General features: G+C 39.1%; 1 protein-coding gene across 2 annotated transcripts in view; it reads left to right on the top strand.

Moving 5' to 3' along the window:
* The first annotated feature begins 2613 nt into the window (after window positions 1-2613).
* Window positions 2614-20676, top strand: part of cfap20dc (CFAP20 domain containing) — a 73290-nt gene continuing 55227 nt past the window's right edge. For both annotated transcript variants that reach the window (XM_034287084.1, XM_029113763.2), the window contains exons 1-4: window positions 2614-2900; window positions 3121-3210; window positions 4118-4211; window positions 6629-6701. In XM_034287084.1, the coding sequence (XP_034142975.1) occupies window positions 2880-2900; window positions 3121-3210; window positions 4118-4211; window positions 6629-6701 (278 nt within the window). In that variant the 5' untranslated portion in view covers window positions 2614-2879. The remainder of the gene's footprint in view (window positions 2901-3120; window positions 3211-4117; window positions 4212-6628; window positions 6702-20676) is intronic.

Below are 20676 nucleotides of genomic sequence, written 5' to 3'. Positions count from 1 at the left end.
TATAGCACAGGTGCAATCTCAACTCAAGGACATTGAAGACTGAAGGACTCCGTTTACACTGGATCTCGTCTGTCAGAAGCAACATTCTAAAATGCTCAAATGAGCCACTTTTACACTTCTACTCTTTAACATTGCTGCTCATTTGATTATGCACAGAGTCATTATTCTAAGGTAATTACTAACCAGCAATAACATCATATTAACCCACATACATTTATCATTTAATAAGTCAATGTGCAAACAGCTTGATCTACAATGCAGAATGTTATTGATTGTCAGTCTTTGTTGTAGAGGTCACATTGGCTGCAGTATTTCCCTGTATGCTTGCAGGCTTGAATTATTGAGCATCATGTGAACAAAGCCATGATTCCAGAATGGTGTGACTCAACCTGTGGCCATCCTTCTAGCCATCCGTTGTATTGAACACCTGCTCTTTTAGTGGATGCAAGGTGTGTTTATACGTGTGTTTGTGTGTCTGAAGGGTTTAGTAGGTTACTTTCTTAAAGTAATATATTACTGTCACTAGTTGTAATCAGTACCATAACTAAAATTGTAATCAGTAACCTAATGTCTTGATAACCCAAAATGTAGTACCACAATTAGAATACTTTGTTACTTTTGGGATTCTTTCCCAGATGCATTAAAGGAAGGAAAAAACTATTATTGTGCGATGACAGTTAATATCTGGCTTGTGATCAGATTTGCTCTGCAGTAATGAACTGTATTTTATTTTAATTCCAAATTGAAATAGGATGGGGAAAACAGAAAGGTGTCAAAAAGTGTTATTTTCACAAACATACATTCTGAGAGTAATGAGTATTCCAATGCGTAATTGGTAACTTATTGTAATCAGGTGCAACTCTATGCATGAATTTTGTAACTCTCCCACACTGTGTTTGTGCACGTGTGTAAGTGTGTATGTGGGTGGGTAGGTGGGAGTGTGAGAGAGAAAGAGAGTAGGGGAGAGGGGGAGAGCGATAGGTCCATCATACAACGTGTGTGCATTCACAAAGAGAATTTACATCAAATGACACATTTGACCTGTTGTAGGGAGAAAACTCTACTAAAGAAAATGTCCATGATCCATGTCAGTTCACAAAATCGAATTTCCCTTTAATTTGATGTGGCCATCATCATTATTATTGAAATACATGTAAATACAGGAACACCATCTGCCTCAGCTAAACCTTTTTTTTATGCAAACAAGGCTCACTTTGCTCTGCAGATGATCACAGTGTATATGTTTGTGTGTGTGTGTGTGCTTGGGTGGATGTGTGGATTGTGAAATGCAAGCTAATCTCACCATTGCAATAGGTTTCATTGCCATCATACTCCTGCTTCATTTAATTCACATTAGCATATTCTCATGGTCAGCAAATGATGCCTTAACTTCCTGCTGTTTTAGTAAATAGGATATTCTGTGATGCATTGTGTGTTTGTCTACGTGTGTGTGCATGTGTGTGTGTGAATATGTGTGTGCATTTGTGTGTGTGGGTGTGTGTAGGAAAATACTTAATTATGTTTTCTGTTCATTTGTTTGTTTATTAAAGTTGATATCTCCATTTAGCAGTAACAAAAGTCAGTGCCTCCAAACCTAGATGGTCCCCAAGATGCTCCACAATTTCTAACAGTGCTCAAGGAGAGTGCAGAGATGGCACAACGGTACAGAGAAACAACAAATAAACTTTGCATGAAAACACTGTGAGGCACAAAATAAATGAACAGAAACAAAGGAAGAAAATATACCTTCAATAGTTTTAATTGCTAAGTCTATGTACTGTATATGCCTTTCCAAAACATGGTATAGAATAGATGTATAAGTGTAATGCATATACAATGGTACTGTCACATGGTACTGTATGTAGGGGAGGCAACTTGAGTTCAAAAGGGATATTGTTGTATGTTTTTGACTCCCAGACTACTGAGCAGTATCCATCCACAAAATTTGTTATTATTAATATCTTAAGCAAAAATGGCATTGCACTCTTACGCACACAAAGCATTTTACTCCCCAAACTTGGCAAAGAATGATATTCCTAAATGACCTTTTGTGATTGCAGTGAGAGCAGTCAGCCATACAAAATTATTTATGTTTACAACTAACACACACAAAAAAAAACTGTTGTTGATTAATGAATTGTTAACACTCTGTGGGTCAAACATCATAATAAACTAAGAAATGACTGCAGTTATTCTGCTAACTCAAGGAAATCTTGTCAAGCATCGATGGAGCTTACATTTTACGAGCAGAGCAAGTAACTGACTATTGGATAGGATTATGAAGTGTTGGAAAAATTGGTCAATTGAACCAGGGTGGAACGGCCCCGACGTGAACGGTCAAAAACGAAAATCAGTGATGCTTAGTTACTGTTATCAACAGGTGCAAAATCAATCCTACTAATTAAACCTTGTGTTCATTTTGTTTGGAACCGGAGCAACTGGGTAAGGCCCATGATGTAGCCCGATTACAAAACCAGTGTTTTAACTTTCACCCGGTGTATAACACGTCTACCCGGTCGCCCAGGCCAGATTAATCGAATTCCCCCAACAGCCTCTCACAACGTTGTGTCCTGTCACCATGGAGATGTCTGGTGCCAGCTTAGAAAACTTGACTGAGCATTTTAGCTTGCTAACAGACGTAGGCATTATTTAGCTATAAAACATTAAAACAATAATTTGGAAGCAATTCGGAATATTTTTTACTGTAGCCACATTTGACTGTAATTCCAACGCTGGAAGGAATGGCAATGCAAAGGAAAGCATACGGCCAGAGTCGTGCTAGCTTCTTACCCGTATACAGTGGTGTTTGCTAACGTTAGCTGCTAGTAGTACCTAGAGCGGTTTACAAAGCAAAGGGAAGACAACGCCTTACCTGAAAAATGTTTAAGAACGAATATCAGGTAGCTCCATCTTCATCTCTCACCTGTGCTCTCCCCGCAAAAGACCAATTCGGGAGGTTAAATGTGAAAATCAAATGTTTTTTTCTTCCTTGTTTCCAAACTGATAAATATGCACCTTGACCATTTCATATGTTTAACTTAACTTAAATATACAACATAGTTTAGCTGTCAAACACTGATTGTCTAAAGAAAACTGATGATGGTGGCACGTGTTTCAAAGGGTGGAACTGTTGTAGAGATCTTCAGTGCACAAGGAAAAGATCCTGTCGCAAAATGGAAACTTTCTGGAGGTCAATCAGCTATAAATAAAGTAAGTAACATAATGAGCTAGTGTAATCTGTACTTCATTGAATGATGAAGTAAAACTAGGGTTAACCTCCTATAGTATGAAAGTGACAATCCATGAGCATTATTAGGTCCTGCCCTTTCTTTTCGGGGGCCTTTGGTTGGGGATCACACTCATCACTGAAAAACGATTAAGAATTATTTTTTAAATCAAGTTCCATCAATTGCATGTGTTGCTATTTGGTAATTTTGTATAAAATGTCATGCAGTTCTTATTGTGCTGTAATGGAAAGTTATGTTTTGCAGTTTTCTGGCTAATTTGTAACTGTTCTTCTCATTATGGAGCCAGTTTTACCTGCATATGCTGCACTCTGTCCATATTTCAAACTTTATTTATTATTCCAAATGTGTGTGAATTTACTGGGTGTTCTATCATTCTGTAAGGGGGAATATTCTGGAATCACTGGTGAATATCTAGCTATGTACTTCTCTGACTGCAAATTGTCTTTCGAATGTGCATCAATCAGGGTTTAGACCAGGGCACAGCGCTGTGTCTGAAACTTCAGTGGAGTTAAATGATATTGCTGAAAATCTGGATGATAAGCCACAGAATTGTCAGACTTTGTTTAAGACCCGTTATTGACCTGGCACAGTTGATCATTCTCTGTTAATTAGCAAGTTGATGTCATTAGGACCACTTCCTGATTGAGCAGTGTGATAAGAATTTAGAACCACTTTGCAAGATGTGTCTTTGAAAACATCTTGATCTTCATTTCTCCAAAGCCTGCTGCAATGATGCAAGGTCATAATGTATACTGTAGGGAAGAAAAACAAGGGGAAAAAGTAAATGGTGATCCACAACCAAAATTTGAAAATGACTGATTTGGGGTCCCTGATTATAACCCACATGTTCTTGTCTTGCCCTGCTCCAGATGTTTGACAAGGAGGTCAAGGGCTTTGTGTACAGTCTGAATGGGAGCGGCCAAACTATAAAAATGCAGATGCCAAAACATTCAAAAATGTCTCGTAAGTCACTGTAGTAAATTCTCAGGCCTTTATTTTAATAGTATTTTGTTATTGTAATCAGCTAAGCTAATTTAGAAAGTGAGTAGCTCCTAATCCGGGACCTGATCTTTAATTTCAGAGTTTTTCTATCTGTGAGTGCGGAACTTCTTGCATTATCTACTGACATTTGGGACCAGTTATTTTTCTCAAGGCCAAGTCAAATAAGGTACATACAGTGGGGAGAACAATTTGATACACTGCCGATTTTGCAGGTTTTCCTACTAACAAAGCATGTAGAGGTCTGTAATTTTTATCATAGGTACACATCAATTGTGAGAGACGGAATCTAAAACAAAATCCAGAAAATCACATTGTATGATTTTTAAATAATTAGTTTGCTTTTTATTGCATGACATACGTATTTGATCACCTACCAACCAGTAAGAATTCCGTCTCTCACAGACCTGTTAGTTTTTTTTTTGAAGCCCTCCTGTTCTCCACTCATTACCTATATTAATTGCACCTGTTTGAAGTCGTTACCTGTATAAAAGACACCTGTCCACACACTCAATCAAACAGACTCCAACCTCTCCACAATGGCCAAGACCAGAGAGCTGTGTAAGGACATCAGGGATACAATTGTAGACCTGCCCAAGGCTGGGATGGGCTACAGGACAATTGGCTGAATAGGATGAAGCAGCTAGGTGATAAGGCAACGACTGTTGGCGCAATTATTAGAGAATGGAAGAAGTTCAAGATGACGGTCAATCTCCCTCGGTCTGGGGCTCCATGCAAGATCTCACCCCGTGGGGCATCAATGATCATGAGGAAGGTGAGGGATCAGCCCAGAACTACACGGCAGGACCTGGTCAATGACCTGAAGAGAGCTGGGACCACAGTCTCAAAGAAAACCATTAGTAACACACTACGCCGTCATGGATTAAAATCCTGCAGCGCACGCAAGGTCCCCCTGCTCAAGCCAGCGCATGTCCAGGCCCGTCTGAAGTTTGACAATGACCATCTGGATGATCCAGAGGAGGAATGGGAGAAGGTCATGTGGTCTGATGAGACAAAAATAGAGCTTTTTGGTCTAAACTCCACTCGCCGTGTTTGGAGGAAGAAGAAGGATGAGTACAACCCCAAGAACACCTTCCCAACCGTGAAGCATGGAGGTGGAAACATCATTCTTTGGGGATGCTTTTCTGCAAAGGGGACAGGACAACTGCACCATATTGAGGGGAGGATGGATGGGGCCATGTATCGCGAGATCTTGGCCAACAACCTCCTTCCCTCAGTAAGAGCATTGAAGATGGGTCGTGGCTGGGTCTTCCAGCATGACAACGACCCGAAACTGGCTCCGTGGCTCCCTAAGAAGTATCTCAAGGTCCTGGAGTGGCCTAGCCAGTCCCCAGACCTGAACCCAATAGAAAATCTTTGGAGGGAGCTGAAAGTCCATATTGCCCAGTGACAGCCCTGAAACCTGAAGGATCTGGAGAAGGTCTGTATGGAGGAGTGGGCCAAAATCCCTGCTGCAGTGTTTGCAAACCTGGTCAAGAACTACAGGAAACGTACGATCTCTGTAATTGCAAACAAAGGTTTCTGTACCAAATATTAAGTTCTGTTTTCTGATGTATGAAATACTTAAGTCATGCAATAAAATGCAAATTAATTACTTAAAAATTATACAATGTGGTTTTCTGGATTTTTGTTTTAGATTCCGTTACTCACAGTTGAAGAGTACCTATGATAAAAATGACAGACTTTTTCATGCTTTGTAAGTGGGAAACACTGCCAAATTTGCAGGTTATCAAATACTTGTTCTCCCCACTGTAGTTAAATATCAAGATTATAATAATTCTAGTCATACCCATGTTGTTAGCTAATACATAGCTTGTGGAATTTAAATTTGTTCTAATGAAAGTAATAATGCATGTTGCCAAGGAAATACCTGTCTAAAATATTGGATTGCATTGCATGCCTGTATCTCTTTTTGCATTGCATGCTAGAGCATTTGTATTTTTGTTTAGGAAAAAGGACTCCCATCAAATCTACCTTGCATATGGGGTTTGGAAACAGTTTTAATAACTAGTGACTGACATGTAATAATACACCATAGTCAAGGTTCAGCCAAATCAAGTGAATAATTACATTGCCAATTTTTGACATGTTGCGGTTTTGTGATTGTGCTTATTACGTAGTTACATAGCAATTATCATATTTTTGGCATATGTACCTTATTCAAGTTTACCTTGGAAAGAAAAAGACTGATTCCCAAAGTCCCACTAGATAATAAAAGAAATGGCACACTCACATATATAGATCAAAGATTCAGGCCCAGAATAGAAACCGCTCCCATTAAAAAAACCTGTCACACATTCTAGATTCTAGAATAGAACTCATTTACTGAATGTAGAATTTATGTTTGTTTGTCATTTTAGTTGGACTGGTACAGAGGTTCTTAGTCCTCCAGGTGAATGTTTCCCAAAGTAAAGACTTCTCCACAGAGCTTGTGTAAGTAGCCTATTGATATTCCTCTCTATTCACTTACATTACTTCTATATTCATCTTTTTTACCTTACATCACACCAGGTCTGGGGGATTATGGCTGGCGAATCAGGTGTTCTTTTGAAACTTATGGGTTATTCACAATATACTGTGTTTCTACCTTTACATTACATTTTAAAACATCACTCTACACTTTCAATGAAGGCTTGCAAAGTGGGTGGGGGGACTGGTTGGCCATGGTGGAAAGCGAAGGAATTGGTGAGATAAAAAAACACCCTGGAATTCTTTATTTAACAACCACATGACGCTGTATGACAACATGAACGTTATTCGTCGACAACGCTTCACGTTGTAGAGCTTGGAGAAACCCATCACAGCTACCATATCAGCTTTTCTAATTTCTGCTAAATTTTATAGATTTATATCTTATGAAGACAAAACATATTACTTTTGATTGTTGGAATCTAAGTGTATTGATTTAACAAAATGATTTTAACAAAAAGACATTCCAGTAACACACCCGAAAGAATACCTGTGATTGGTTGGCGCCATGCGATCATTGCTTGAGATGATCATTTCATTGAAAAATGAACAGATAAATTAAGAGGAGATGGAAACTCCTTATCTCAAATGTTATTTAATAATAGTGGCATGGGGGGTGGGGGGGCTTTGTGATAATTACATGAGAACAAGCGTCCAAAAGCTCAAAAAAATGATAGTTTTCGGGCATTTAGGAAAGTGTAATGAAAATTGGATTCAACTGTAACGTCACATCTTGAACACTAAAGCTGCCTGATCACATCGGCTTCCCGAGATGACTTGATCCTCTATATCCATACTCTAATTCTTCAGGAAAACCGAGTGACAGTTTTATTGGTTCCAAAAGACATCCATTACATACACATACACACCCTCTCTCTGTTTCTCTCCTTCTCACACCCTCCCTCCTATTTATGACAGTAAATTAGTATTTGATAATGCTGTAATCTTTTGTCTACTGAAACATCATTAAGTTCTAAAAAGCCCACTCTGATGGTGTGTCTGAACTTAAGCAATATGTCTGGTAGGACCTGACAGTTTTAATTAAGCGACTGAAGAGATTCATCTCTGTGATTACAGTGTGTCGTGTATATATGCGTGTGTGTGTGTGTGTGTGTGTGTGTGTGTGTGTGAGTGCTTGTGAATCACAGCATGAAGGATGAAGTATATTGATATCTATGATCTTGTCCATTACAAATAAGATCTGAACAAACTAAATTCTTCAATTCATCATTCCAGTTCAAACTGCTGCCTATGTCTTCTTCATACAGGTAGTCTACAGTGGCTTGCTGTTTGATGGCAGACATCTCATTTATGCAATTTAAATTGATGGCCACAACGACCTCATTGTCCCCTATTGAAAGGAAGTCATAATGGGATAATCTCTCCCCAGCCACATAGGCAGGCCCAGAACCTTTATATTGTGACCCATTAAGAAACATTGTCCTGCAGGCAGATGTATATGTAATTACTGTAGCACATTATTATGTTGATGACATTACACAAAGGGATTAAACAATGTTCACATAGCTGCAACCATATTAACACATACACACACACTCACACAAACTGTAATCATAGAGCATAGCATACACTCCAAATTACAGTTGGTTGAATTCATCCCTAAATCCAATGAAGTGGATATTGAAAGGTTGCCAAAAATAGTGTTTTGTATTTTATATTTGTCCCACCACAGTAACATTACAGATGCATGTCCAAATTCGTTGTATAATAGACCTTGTACCTGTTATGATTGTGTGTATATACTGTGTGTGTATATATATATATATATATATATATATATATATATATATATATTACATTACAGTCCCTTCAGAATTATAGGGCTACCTTTGTAAAGATGAGCAAAAAAGTATATTGTTTATCAACTTGATCTTACACTCAAACAATATAAGAAATGTGAAATTTTACTGAGATAATATTATTGGATCCCATGGCCTTTGGAAGCAAAACAGTCACAACTCCTACATGTCCACCACCATATTTCAAAGTAGGGTTTGTTATTTTCTGCGTGACCATCCCTATTTTTACGCTAAACTCTCCTCTGGTGTTTTGGCCGGAAAGCTCAATTTGCTTCCACAGAACTTTCAATCACAGATTCAATCAAAGTTTTATGACTCCAGGCGACATATATGACCTGATGACATCAGAGGCTTTCTTCTGGCGCGACATTTAAGTATGTAGCTTGTTATAGTTTTGGAGACTTAATGAGATTCAACCAACTTCTGTAATTGTCCAACTGTGACCCAAAGAGAATGCACCTTGAACCATTCTTCTTACTGTGCGTGGGGACAATGTATTTTTGCATCATAGTCAGTCAGCAGGTTCATTGCAGCTCTGGTTGATGTTAACCTTGTAATTATTGCCCTAGTAGAAGAAATAGATATTTTAAGATTTTTTTTATTGTTATTGCCAAATTCATGAAGGTCAGGAAGCTTTTAGCTAATTTTATTTGAATGTTCTCTGACCTAGCCCCTGTTGATAGATAAGGGAGTTTGGCATCTGTATCACCTCATATTTCTTACCCCAGTGATACACGAAAACATGGATGACAAAGTAACATTTTGTAATAACTCAGATGAACATTAAAATGGAAAATATTTAGTTCAGAGGATTTTCATGTTTTGGAGAAAAATTATTTAATAATAATATTACTATTTCCTTTTAATTATTTTACTCCAAAAAAATGAATGTTAGATTTCTCATTGTTGAGTGGAGGATCAAGCTGATGAACTACATTATTTCATAGCCCTTTCTGCATCATAAAGTACGCCTGTAAGAGACCTATTGAATGAAGGTTAGTCTCCTAAATCTTTGATACGTTTGCAATTCCACTCCGTGTCAGGTTTTCTAAAAAAACATTTAGAATGATTGCTAAACCTTATTTTACTTCATTACACTTGAGGTCAAAGTCAAGTTTTCACATAGGTGCACAGGCATTTATTTATATCATTGGAATATTGAGTATATGAGGTACAACTAAAATATAATTTGGAGTCATCAGACATTTTGGTTTGGGATTTGGCACTGCTCTTGATCCGTTAAAGCCACTAACAGCAAATCAGCATTGACGTACACAGACTGAGTCAATGTATTATTAACCTTTATTTAACCAGGAAAATAAGAGACACAAATCCGATTTTTCAAGGGAGACCTAGCCAAGAAGGCAACAGCAATCAATATAAGATTACAACATAAAATATAATTTGATGCAGCTTACAGGAAACATTTGCCTCCTCCAAAACAGTCAGGCAATAGTGTTTAAATTCATTGAAAAGCACTTACACATCTAAGAGAAGCATGAAGTTGGTCCTGTGAAGCTCACTTCGTACAAACATTGAACTTCCAATGCCAGGTTTGTTGCTTTGATTCTCACAGGGGGCCTGGGCAAAAATTATTATAACTCCTCTAAGGCACTCTGGGTTGGAGTGTCTGCTAAATGACTAAAGTGTAGAAAATGCATGCCTCTGGGTTACCTAACTCTGTATTGGCCCTGAGTAGCAACCACCCCGTGTCTTATAACTACTGGTGGTGGAGGAATCAGGCTTCTTATATAGGTAGTTTGAGTTTATCCCCAAGCTTTGTAAATATATTTTCTGCGCACTTGATGAGATGATCAAACCCACCATTTGGTACAAGATACAATGGTGGGTGAGTGACGTAGCATGTACAGTAGATTGCTTGTCAAAATATTGTTGATGTCATTTGTACCTTTTAAACAATAGCCGTATTTACATAAAACCTAGTGCATTTCAATTGACATAGATTTAAATGGTAAAACATAAAACGTATGTACTCAACTGGACCGTTTAAGCTATAAAAACCAATGTGCATATTGCTTAAATGTGCAGACTGACCCAACTTGTGTGGATTTCCTGCAAACAGTTTTTTTTTTAGTGTACAGTGGGGAGAACAAGTATTTGATACACTGCCGATTTTGCAGGTTTTCCTACTTACAAAGCATGTAGAGGTCTGTAATTTTTATCATAGGTACACTGCAAGGAATCTAAAACAAAAATCCAGAAAATCACATTGTATGATTTTTAAATAATTAATTTGCATCTTATTACATATTCTACCCACTGTACGTAATTAATTACACCTCTTGTCTTTCTTTGGCCATTAATTCAGTTCTATTTTCTCCATTGAATGAAAGAAATATGCCAAAACGACAAACTAGTAAAAAATGACCAAAATGTGTAACCTGCCCTGTGCCATCTACATTCTAAAAGCACTTTGTGACAACTGCTTGTGAAGTTTTGTTTCGTTCGGTTTGGATCTTGCTAACACAGCCTGTTCTTATCGCTTTCACCTGGGTCTTATTTGCCCCCTCGTTATATCCCAATTTAAGTCCCTCCTGCCCTGTAGTGTGTTTTGACAGTCATTGTTGCATGTTATGGTAGTCATGTTGCATCAAGCCTTTTTTTGGGGGGGGAATAAGTACCCGTTTGTTGCACCACCTCCGCGCCTGTGTCCTGCAACCTCCTTGGATCGTGACAGGATGACTGGCCTACAACAAATGAGGCAGCAGAGGTGGGCGGCAGGGGAACTCCTCGGATGGCTGGATTCTGACTCCGAGGAGGACCCCTGCCGTCACCCACTGGAGGGTTGGCCATCTGTTGACTGCTCCGCGTCCCTCAGCCGCTCCCTGCTCTGAGGCCAAAGGGGTGGGACGACGAGCACCTGCCACGCCCCCTGCTCCGGTCCCTGCCTCCCTGGTCCTGAGGTGGGGCCGCAGCCTCTTCCTTGTCTTAAGGCGGAGCTGCCGTCTCCCCCCGCACATCCTGTCCTGGCACCTCCAGCCCCCCTGGAGTCCCTGACTCCTCCCGCTTTTGCTGCTCCTGGTCCTTCTTCGGGGCCGCTGCCTCTTCCTGCTCCTGATCCCCCTCCGCCGCCCCCCTGCAACCTCCTCTGATCATGACACTGCTGAGGTGAACGCAGCTTTATAAAATACATTTGTTGATAGGCCTCAAGATGCCTCTCACAATGGTACATGGGGTACATTTTAAATATAAAATTAGTTGCTGGAAAGTTGAAACATAATAACAGCCCTCATTCATATCACAATGAATTTGGTCATGCTGCTCTATAACACACATGAATGATCTATGTATGAATTTAGTGTAGTTAAATTAAAAGCTATTTTCCTATTGATTCATAAGCAAGCTCCTCATTGTAATTTACAGTGTAGTTTGACACTCCGATCTATAAAATATATTTAATATGTTCATAATATTTGTACCATGTACTTGAGCTTGTTTTCTATAAATTTAGTAAATAGTACATAACTATTTGTCCTTCCAAAGGTGAGGCCCAGACCCTTTTAGATCTGCGTAGCATTAATAATATTTTTATAGCCATCTCATGAAAGCCCTCTCATGAAAGAAGACTAACAGGACAAGCAGACAAAAGTCAGCGTGGGGGAAGAATGGCAGGGAAGGACTGTTTGCTGTGACCAGTGCAGTAATTTACTGTCTGACCCAGGGGTCTGCAACTGGGGATTGAATATCCTTTAAGATTTAAATAATGTTCAGGCATTATCTTGAGTATGGAGAACTATTTTGTGTAGTGTTTGTTATGGAACATTTTGAAGATAGTAATAATACTGCAATTAATTGCAGACCGGTTCCCTACTGCACATCTATTCCCTACTGCACATCTATTCCCTACCGCACATCTATTCCCTACTGCACATCTATTCCCTACTGCACATTCATTTTAAGATCAGACGCGAAAATCCATTTAATAATTTTAGCATACACTTATTCTATGCTTGAATCTTTTTTTTCATACGATTGAATTTCGTTTTTTCATATATTTCAGTTACGTTTTTCTTTCCTTACAGTCAATACATTTGAGCTTAATTTGGCTCCTTACAAAAGCATCTGTACAAACTACACGCAGAACTGCAGTAAATCGTAAAACTAGAACCGGTAGTAATAATAACAACAATTTGTTATGTTTAGTTATGACTGATTTAATTAACTCTTTCACTGTTTTCAGGTTATTACTTTTATAAACATTAACCACATTTTGTTTAGAAAACAATATATATATATATATATATATACATTTTATTACAGACAAAATAACATACATTTGTGTTTATAAAGCAAAACTATTGTTTAATATCCATAAATTATTCTAACATCTGCTTTTTGGTATTATGTGGATTAATTCAATCCTACACTATACATTTAGCTGTAGGTCGTTATCCGGTAGACTAGCTTGCTTTATAAATCAATGTATATACATTGTTCATCTGTTGGAGATTGCAAAACTGTAATGACAATGACACTGTGAGGCCTGGTTTAGACACTGTGGGGCCTAGTTGGACACAGTGAGGCATGGCTGGGAACTATGAAGCCTGGTTGGGCACTATGAAGCCTGGTTGGGTTGGTTGGGCACTGTGAAGCTGGTTGGGCACTATGAAGCTTGGATTGGTACTGTGAAGCCTGGTTGGGCAATATGAAGCTTGGAGGGGCACTTTGAAGCCTGGTTGGGTCGGTTGGGCACTGTGAAGCTGGTTGGGCACTATGAAGCTTGGATGGGCACTGTGAAGCCTGGTTGGGCACTATGAAGCTTGGAGGGGCACTTTGAAGCCTGGTTGGGCACTATGAAGCTTGGAGGGGCACTTTGAAGCCTGGTTGGGCACTATGAAGCTTGGAGGGGCACTTTGAAGCCTGGTTGGGCACTATAAGAAGCCAGATGGGGCAATGTGAGGCTTGGTTTTAAACAATCTCAGGAGACTAAAGAAAATTGGCATGTCCCAAAGGGGCAATTCCATCCCCCAAGTTCAGAATCCTGTTGTTCATAAACATAATAGACACAATTAACTTTACACCTTAATCATCATCACAGTATCATAAACTGTCTTATGATGTATAAATGTACTTTTAATTGAACAGTTACCAATTTTATACTTTCACTCAATGTTTACTCAGTACTTTCATTTGCCTGAATATCTTTATTACTTTATCCTCATTGTGTGGTTCTGTCACAAGATGTCCAACAGCATCTGTGTTTCTGTCAACTACAACTTGATTTTTTTAATGTCCTTCATGGTAGTGTATATAAATACATCCAGATTTACTGAGTGCAAATAGAATGTTTTGTAGAACAGAAAATAAATCTACAGCTCAAAATTCACCAATGTGGATTTATTTTATTTTCAAACAGAACATTAAAAAACATTTTATTTTATAAAGTCAGAGATATTTGACTACAGTAAGCAATCTCATGGAGTAAAATAAAATATAAACAAACCATTAAATGTTTATTAATTATTCTGCACACTGTATGGCCATAAATGTAGCTGTACACTCACCTAAAGGATAATTAGGTACACCATACTAATACTGTGTTTGACCCCCTTTCGCCTTCAGAACTGCCTTAATTCTACGTGGCATTGATTCAACAAGGTGCTGAAAGCATTCTTTAGAAATGTTGGCCCATATTGATAGGATAGCATCTTGCAGTTGATGGAGATTTGTGGGATGCACATCCAGGGCACGAAGCTCCCGTTCCACCACATCCCAAAGATGCTCTATTGGGTTGAGATCTGGTGACTGTGGGGGCCATTTCAGTACAGTGAACTCATTGTCATGTTCAAGTAACCAATTTGAAATGATTCGAGCTTTGTGACATGGTGCATTATCCTGCTGGAAGTAGCCATCAGAGGATGGGTACATGGTGGTCATAAAGGGATGGACATGGTCAGAAACATTGCTCAGGTAGGCTGTGGCATTTAAATGATGCCCAATTGGCACTAAGGGGCCTAAAGTGTGGCAAGAAAACATCCCCCACACCATTACACCACCACCACCAGCCTGCACAGTGGTAACAAGGCATGATGGATCCATGTTCTCATTCTGTTTATGCCAAATTCTGACTCTACCATCGTGTTGTGGCTTCACAAATGCTTTGCTGCATACCTCGGTTGTAACGAGTGGTTATTTCAGTCAAAGTTGCTCTTCTATCAGCTTGAATCAGTCGGCCCATTCTCCTCTGACCTCTAGCATCAACAAGGCATTTTTGCCCACAGGACTGCCACATACTGGATGTTTTTCCCTTTTCACACCATTCTTTGTAAACCCTAGAAATGGTTGTGCGTGTAAATCCCTGTAAATGAGCAGAATGTGAAATACTCAGACCGGCCCGTCTGGCAGCAACAACCATGCCACGCTCAGAATTGCTTTAATCACCTTTCTTTCCCATTCTGACATTCAGTTTGGAGTTCAGGAGATTATCTTGACCAGGACCACACCCCTAAATGCATTGAAGCAAATGCCATGTGATTGGTTGATTAGATTATTGCATTAATGAGAAATTGAACAGGTGTTCCTAACAATCCTTTAGGTGAGTGTATATACATCACTTTGAACAACAAAGCATTTTTCCTGTGGACTTCTGTGTTTCTGTGTTAGTCTTAATGTGGTGGGTTTGACAGAGTAGGCAGCAGAGGCGTCGCTAGGATCACAATACATTCAGGTACATTTGAGATCTGGGGCTATTCATAAAAGATCCGGGGCTATCCGGGGATGCCCAGGGCTAACCACGCCACTGGTGGGCAGTGATAGAACTGCCAATTGATGAACATCTTGATCACTGTAGCAGGTCATCTGCTGCTAATATTGACTGGTGTATATGTTAAATAAGAACGGGACCAAATATTATATCACTTGTTCATGTTAAAAGAAAGTATGGTGCTTACTTTATTAAGGCTTATGGACAAATTAATGGTCTCCAAACACTAGAGAATTATCTTTGTTTAACTCCTCAACTATCGAAACACTATTTTACAAACTCGAAAAAATAACTGCTGAATTGCTACAGCTACATAAAAAATCTGCACCTGCAAATGTCAATAATTGAAATACATTATAAAGATCCCTTTGTACATCAGCAGGTGTTACAAAATGCTTATCTTGTACACATTCATCTTTTTTATAGCAAAGTTAGTATAAAATAGAATGGACTCAACCCAATAAATAGTAATCTTATAATACCATTGCTTTTTCTTCTTTTTTTATTCATCCGTCTTCTTTAGCTAACATAGTAGTTAATTCCATAATGTCAATCGCTCAATTACCTAACATAACTGAAGTATCTTTGTATTTGTACGTACATTATACTTTCGTCTGTTTTATTTTACGTTATTACAGGTTCCCAAAGCTAATACTGTAAAGCGAGGCTAGCTAAAACTGTAATGCTTCTGCAACATGTTCTTGAGTCCACAGTGCCCAAGCCCCATCCACCAGTCCACAGTGTCCAAGCCCCGCCCACCAGCCCACAGTGCCCAAGCCCCGCCCACCAGCCCACAGTGCCCCGGCAGACAGTTCCCTGCACAGCCAGTCCCAAATGAAAAAAAAAAAACATTCCTTCTAGCATGCATTCAAGAGTCTACACTATAGCACCTATGTTAAATCTATGTACATCTAAATAAAAAAATGGGTTGCGTGGTTTTATTTAATCCTTCAGGCATTGTGTTACCAACAGACTTTAAGGGATAATTTTTTTACATATATGGGTAATTTGGGATGTTGCATGCAAATAGCAATACAATGGTCATGCACGAGTGCTAGGCCTGAGAAAAAACGGTATTTATCAATTATGGTTTCTTACCGTGCATAAAACTGTTGAGGGATCCTTTGATGAATCGCACCTTTTCAATGCGTACGAACAATCTAAATTATTTTCGTAAGTACACATTTAGAATCGTATCTATAAAAATAAGTTGTTATTCATTGATCTTATCACTTTTTGTACAAGAGAATATCTACCGGTAATTAAATGATTCTGTATGACATGCCTTGAGTTAAAAAGGAGGGCCCAGGATACAAAACACTGGCAAGCCCCGCTCTAGGCCTTCAGTTTGCTTCTCTTCCTGTAGCTTGTAAGGTCCTACTCTCTTTTACATACTTTCTCTCACTTTCTGTCTGCCCCCCTATTAAGTAGATAGATGAATAATAGCATAGCACGTTATTATTGAATTTAGAACTGATGACAGTAACTGTAATTGGTGCTCACCAGGGTAGAACCCTGACCGTGGGTGAGGCAAGGAGACAGGGTTTAATTATATTTGCTAGGCGAGGCGGAAGTAACAGGTGAACACTGTTCAAAAGTGCATTACAGAGGAAAGACATGCTGGGAGACAGACGGTGGCCCAAATAGCATCCTGGGCCCTATATTGTGTACTGCTTGCTTCTGTGTGTGATATACCCCCTGCCTTTTCAACAGGTTAATAAAAGTATTATAATTTCACTAGAGATCTTTTCATACCTGTTTAGTGGTTAACAGTTAGCTGTCTTAATAGCACACCCTCAGGAGGCTTCCAGCTAGCTTGAACATTACATTTTCACCCCTCAACACGTCGTCATTGCTCACACAAATTGAGTTCTTTTTTTAGTTGTGGAGGATCAATAGATAGGTGCTATAATTCAGTAGAGGTGGTAAAAGTAAATTAGCATGTAAAGTGAATTAATTCCCTGTTCGCCTCTACCCTCCTCCTCTAACAATGAAGCGTATACTGTACATCACGTCACACATTCAACAATGGTGCTCCTAAAAGCTGTGTTAGTGGTGTAGATAATTGTCTTACATTATGATGTTGTTGAATTAATTTGTCTATCAATCAACACTTGTGATTGAGTTTAATGAACTGTATTGATGCAAAGTGTTAAATGAAGGGGCAAACTACAGATTTTTTGACTGGTTTGACTCAAGGTTTGTAAATGCACACTATTTCTTTCTTTCCTGTACATCGGAAGGCTGCTGGTGCAGGGTTTGCGCTTGTCTTTACCAATCAGATTAAAGGAACCTTATGACATTTCAGAGTGAGCTTGAGTGTTTTTTATCTCTAAATAAGACAATTAACTCATATGTACAGCTAATTGTCAGCCTCTTACATGTCTGGCAGCTCCTGAAGAAATGCACGGTCATCTTTTGATTTGTGCAGTTATGTGTCCCATCTATAACACCAACTACACCGGGTGATCGAGCAATGGCCATGAAGTCGGATCTGTTTCTATGTAGTTGGCAAACATCATAAGGAAACCAAATTATTTGTCGCACGATATGGGGTCTGGAGAAGGCATTTATTGTTTGATGTAATATTCTACTGACAGATGACTGAGATATACATAGTTCGTCTGCGCTGCATAGCTGCATTTTCCTGCATTTTCCCTGTGGCCAAGTAGTGTAAAGTTGTCACAACCATGATCTCTGATGTTATTGGGTTGTTTCTGGTTGTTGGTGAAGTGACAGTATCCTTGTCTAGCTCTACTTTGATCATTATGCCCTCGGGATTAATGCAATACCTTGTTATAAGCTCAGTATCAATAAATGTTTCTAAAATATTGACCTGATTACGAGGCAGATTGCCGGCAGCATCCCTTTTTGGATTGTTTGTAACTTGGTCTTAGTGATTTAGGAGTCCTCTTGACTTCTAACAGATTTACAGATTTAGGAGAGGGTTTTAGCGCAAAAACGCTTTGTGAAATTCTTTCGACCAGTGGTTCCCAACCAGGGGTACTAGGACCCCTGGGGGTACTTGGCCTCTCCACAGGGGGTACTTGAAAACACTCATGACACCATAGACTTACTAGTGAAATTAACATGAGGGGGTACTTCAGGGGTACTGAAAGCAGTGCAAAAACATTTTGGGGGTACAGTAACTGAAAAAGGTTGGGAGACACTGCTCTAGACCAATAATTTAGGAGGCCTAAATTTAGGTGTGGCGCCCATTTTTTTTAAGAGTTACTCCTAAATCAGCAAGTGAGGAGCTACTTTTAGCCTTAAGATGTTTTGTATATACAGCCCCAGGTTGGGGGCAGTTTGGGCGGGACAACCCCTCCCAGTTCGGCCCAGAATGTCCCTTCTCTGTGCTTGCCTTGTGAACTCTTCCTTTGGTCTGGAACATCCAGGTGTGTGCTCTCCAAGGAGCTGAATCTCTGTACACAGTATGACCTCTAACATATCTTGTTTTGAGTATATTTTTCATAAGCCTGTTGTGAAGGGGAGGACTATACAAAATGCAAACATATTTAAAGCAATCTAATTTGAGCCCTAACAGTTTTTGTTTATCAGTCATGTTGCTTTGTATGGGAAACCCCCTTTAAGTCTTTAAAATATATGAAGTACAATGTTGCTGCAGTTTTACCGATTTTTTTTTTTCTACTTAACTATGTGATTTAATTTGGAAAAAAGGAAACTCTAGTCCCACTATTGAATTGAACAATCAAGCCATACTATACATTACATTGTCTATATTCAGTCTTTAGCATTTTTCTTATTTAGGTATCCAATAATTTTATTTCTCAGACGTGCGTTAGAAAAGAATAGTGAAAATGCAATTTTTCTATCCACATAAAGACACTTTGACCCTAGAAACATGGGATTCAATAATCACCTAAAATGTATTCAGGATCCAAAACATTTAGACCACTGTGTTAGCTAAATAATTCTATATGACTTACTGGAGAATATGGTTTCAAGACATGTCATTGACGCTAATGACACTAATGTCCTCCAGACGTCCCGCACTGTGAAACCTTAACAGCACTTTATCAGAAAACCTCAGGGAGAACCCTTGTTTGCATAAAATGATAATGGAGTTTTTTTGAAGAGCAGCTAATTACCAAGTACTTATAAGGAAGCGTTTACCTATAATTTGTACATTGTGTGGATTTTGCACAAGCATTATCATTGGGTTCAAGGCTGGGAGTGCCTCTGCCATGCTGAAGTACTGCTTAAAAATAATTCAAGGTTGGCAGGTCTGAGTTTGTCTCCCTCCAAGTGTAGAGAGGCGGTGGGCGTTGTGCTGAGGTGGAACACTTCTGTGCTTCAATGTCCTTTAGCATTTGGCTTTTGGAATTTCCTTTGTTTTCCTATGAATTGATGAGGGCAGTTTGTTACAAGCAGTATTTTCAGACATCCAGTTAATATGCTGCTTAAGCGGATGCGTTCTTATTGCCTCTGACAATTTTAACAAAAACACAATTTCCTTCACTTTCCTAATCACTGGGTTACAATAAAAATTTTAACAACCAGGTTTCAGGTAAAATGCTCTAACAACATTGCCTTTTAGACCAGAAAGCCAGGCATGCTGACTCTCCACTGGGCAACAAAGAACATGCGTAAATAACTATCAGTGCTTTTTGCTGTTGCCAGCATTTCTCTATCAAAAACATGATAGAGGCTACACTAGCTCCCGTCGATCATCCAGCCAGAGGGATGAGACAGGGTTGCAGATAGTTTCTTTTACGCTTTACATTAGCAGTCAGACCACACTAATTTTGATCACTCTGTTTGGTACCTTCTCAGGTCACATTAGTAAGTGAAAGTAGAGTGAACGAAGGTCTGTACAGATGCAAAAACCTCCCATTTAGGAATTTCCTCTGAGAAATTCACCTGCTTGGAGACAGAAGTTAGTACCCCAGATCTGGGGTACCTCTGTTACTTAATTAAATTCAGTCTTACGAGAACGGTGGGTCCTATCTGGGTATCCAGGGTGTCTGCTGAAACCTGAGAGTCTTGTCTTTCCAGCGGTGCCTTCCAATCTTTGGTGTGACTCACTAGCATAGAAATCTACCATGTTGTTATTACACATAACCTATTACATGAATAATTTGGATCATTATACCGCTAAATCATTAAAATAGTAGATCAGGGTTTTGTTCCACCAGGGCTCTGTATTTTACAATGGATACAACCCCTCCCTGAAAAACGGAAATAACTCCTAAACCACAGTTATTACCAATATTCTTTCAATGTGCTGTATTTACTGTATTATTTTATTTGTATGTTTTTTGAGGGATAAGGGAAGCGTGATTGGCTGTTATATGCAATGGTTAAACTGGCAGTCAGTACAGTACAGTTCAGTTGTGTTGGGAGGACAGTTATGGCTGAAATCATATTAGTC

Source organism: Esox lucius, chromosome 17, assembly GCF_011004845.1.
Source record: "Esox lucius isolate fEsoLuc1 chromosome 17, fEsoLuc1.pri, whole genome shotgun sequence".
In the NCBI taxonomy this organism is placed as follows: domain Eukaryota; kingdom Metazoa; phylum Chordata; class Actinopteri; order Esociformes; family Esocidae; genus Esox; species Esox lucius.
Note: the sequence above shows the minus strand (reverse complement) of the source record. Positions and strands in the feature narration are given on the sequence as shown.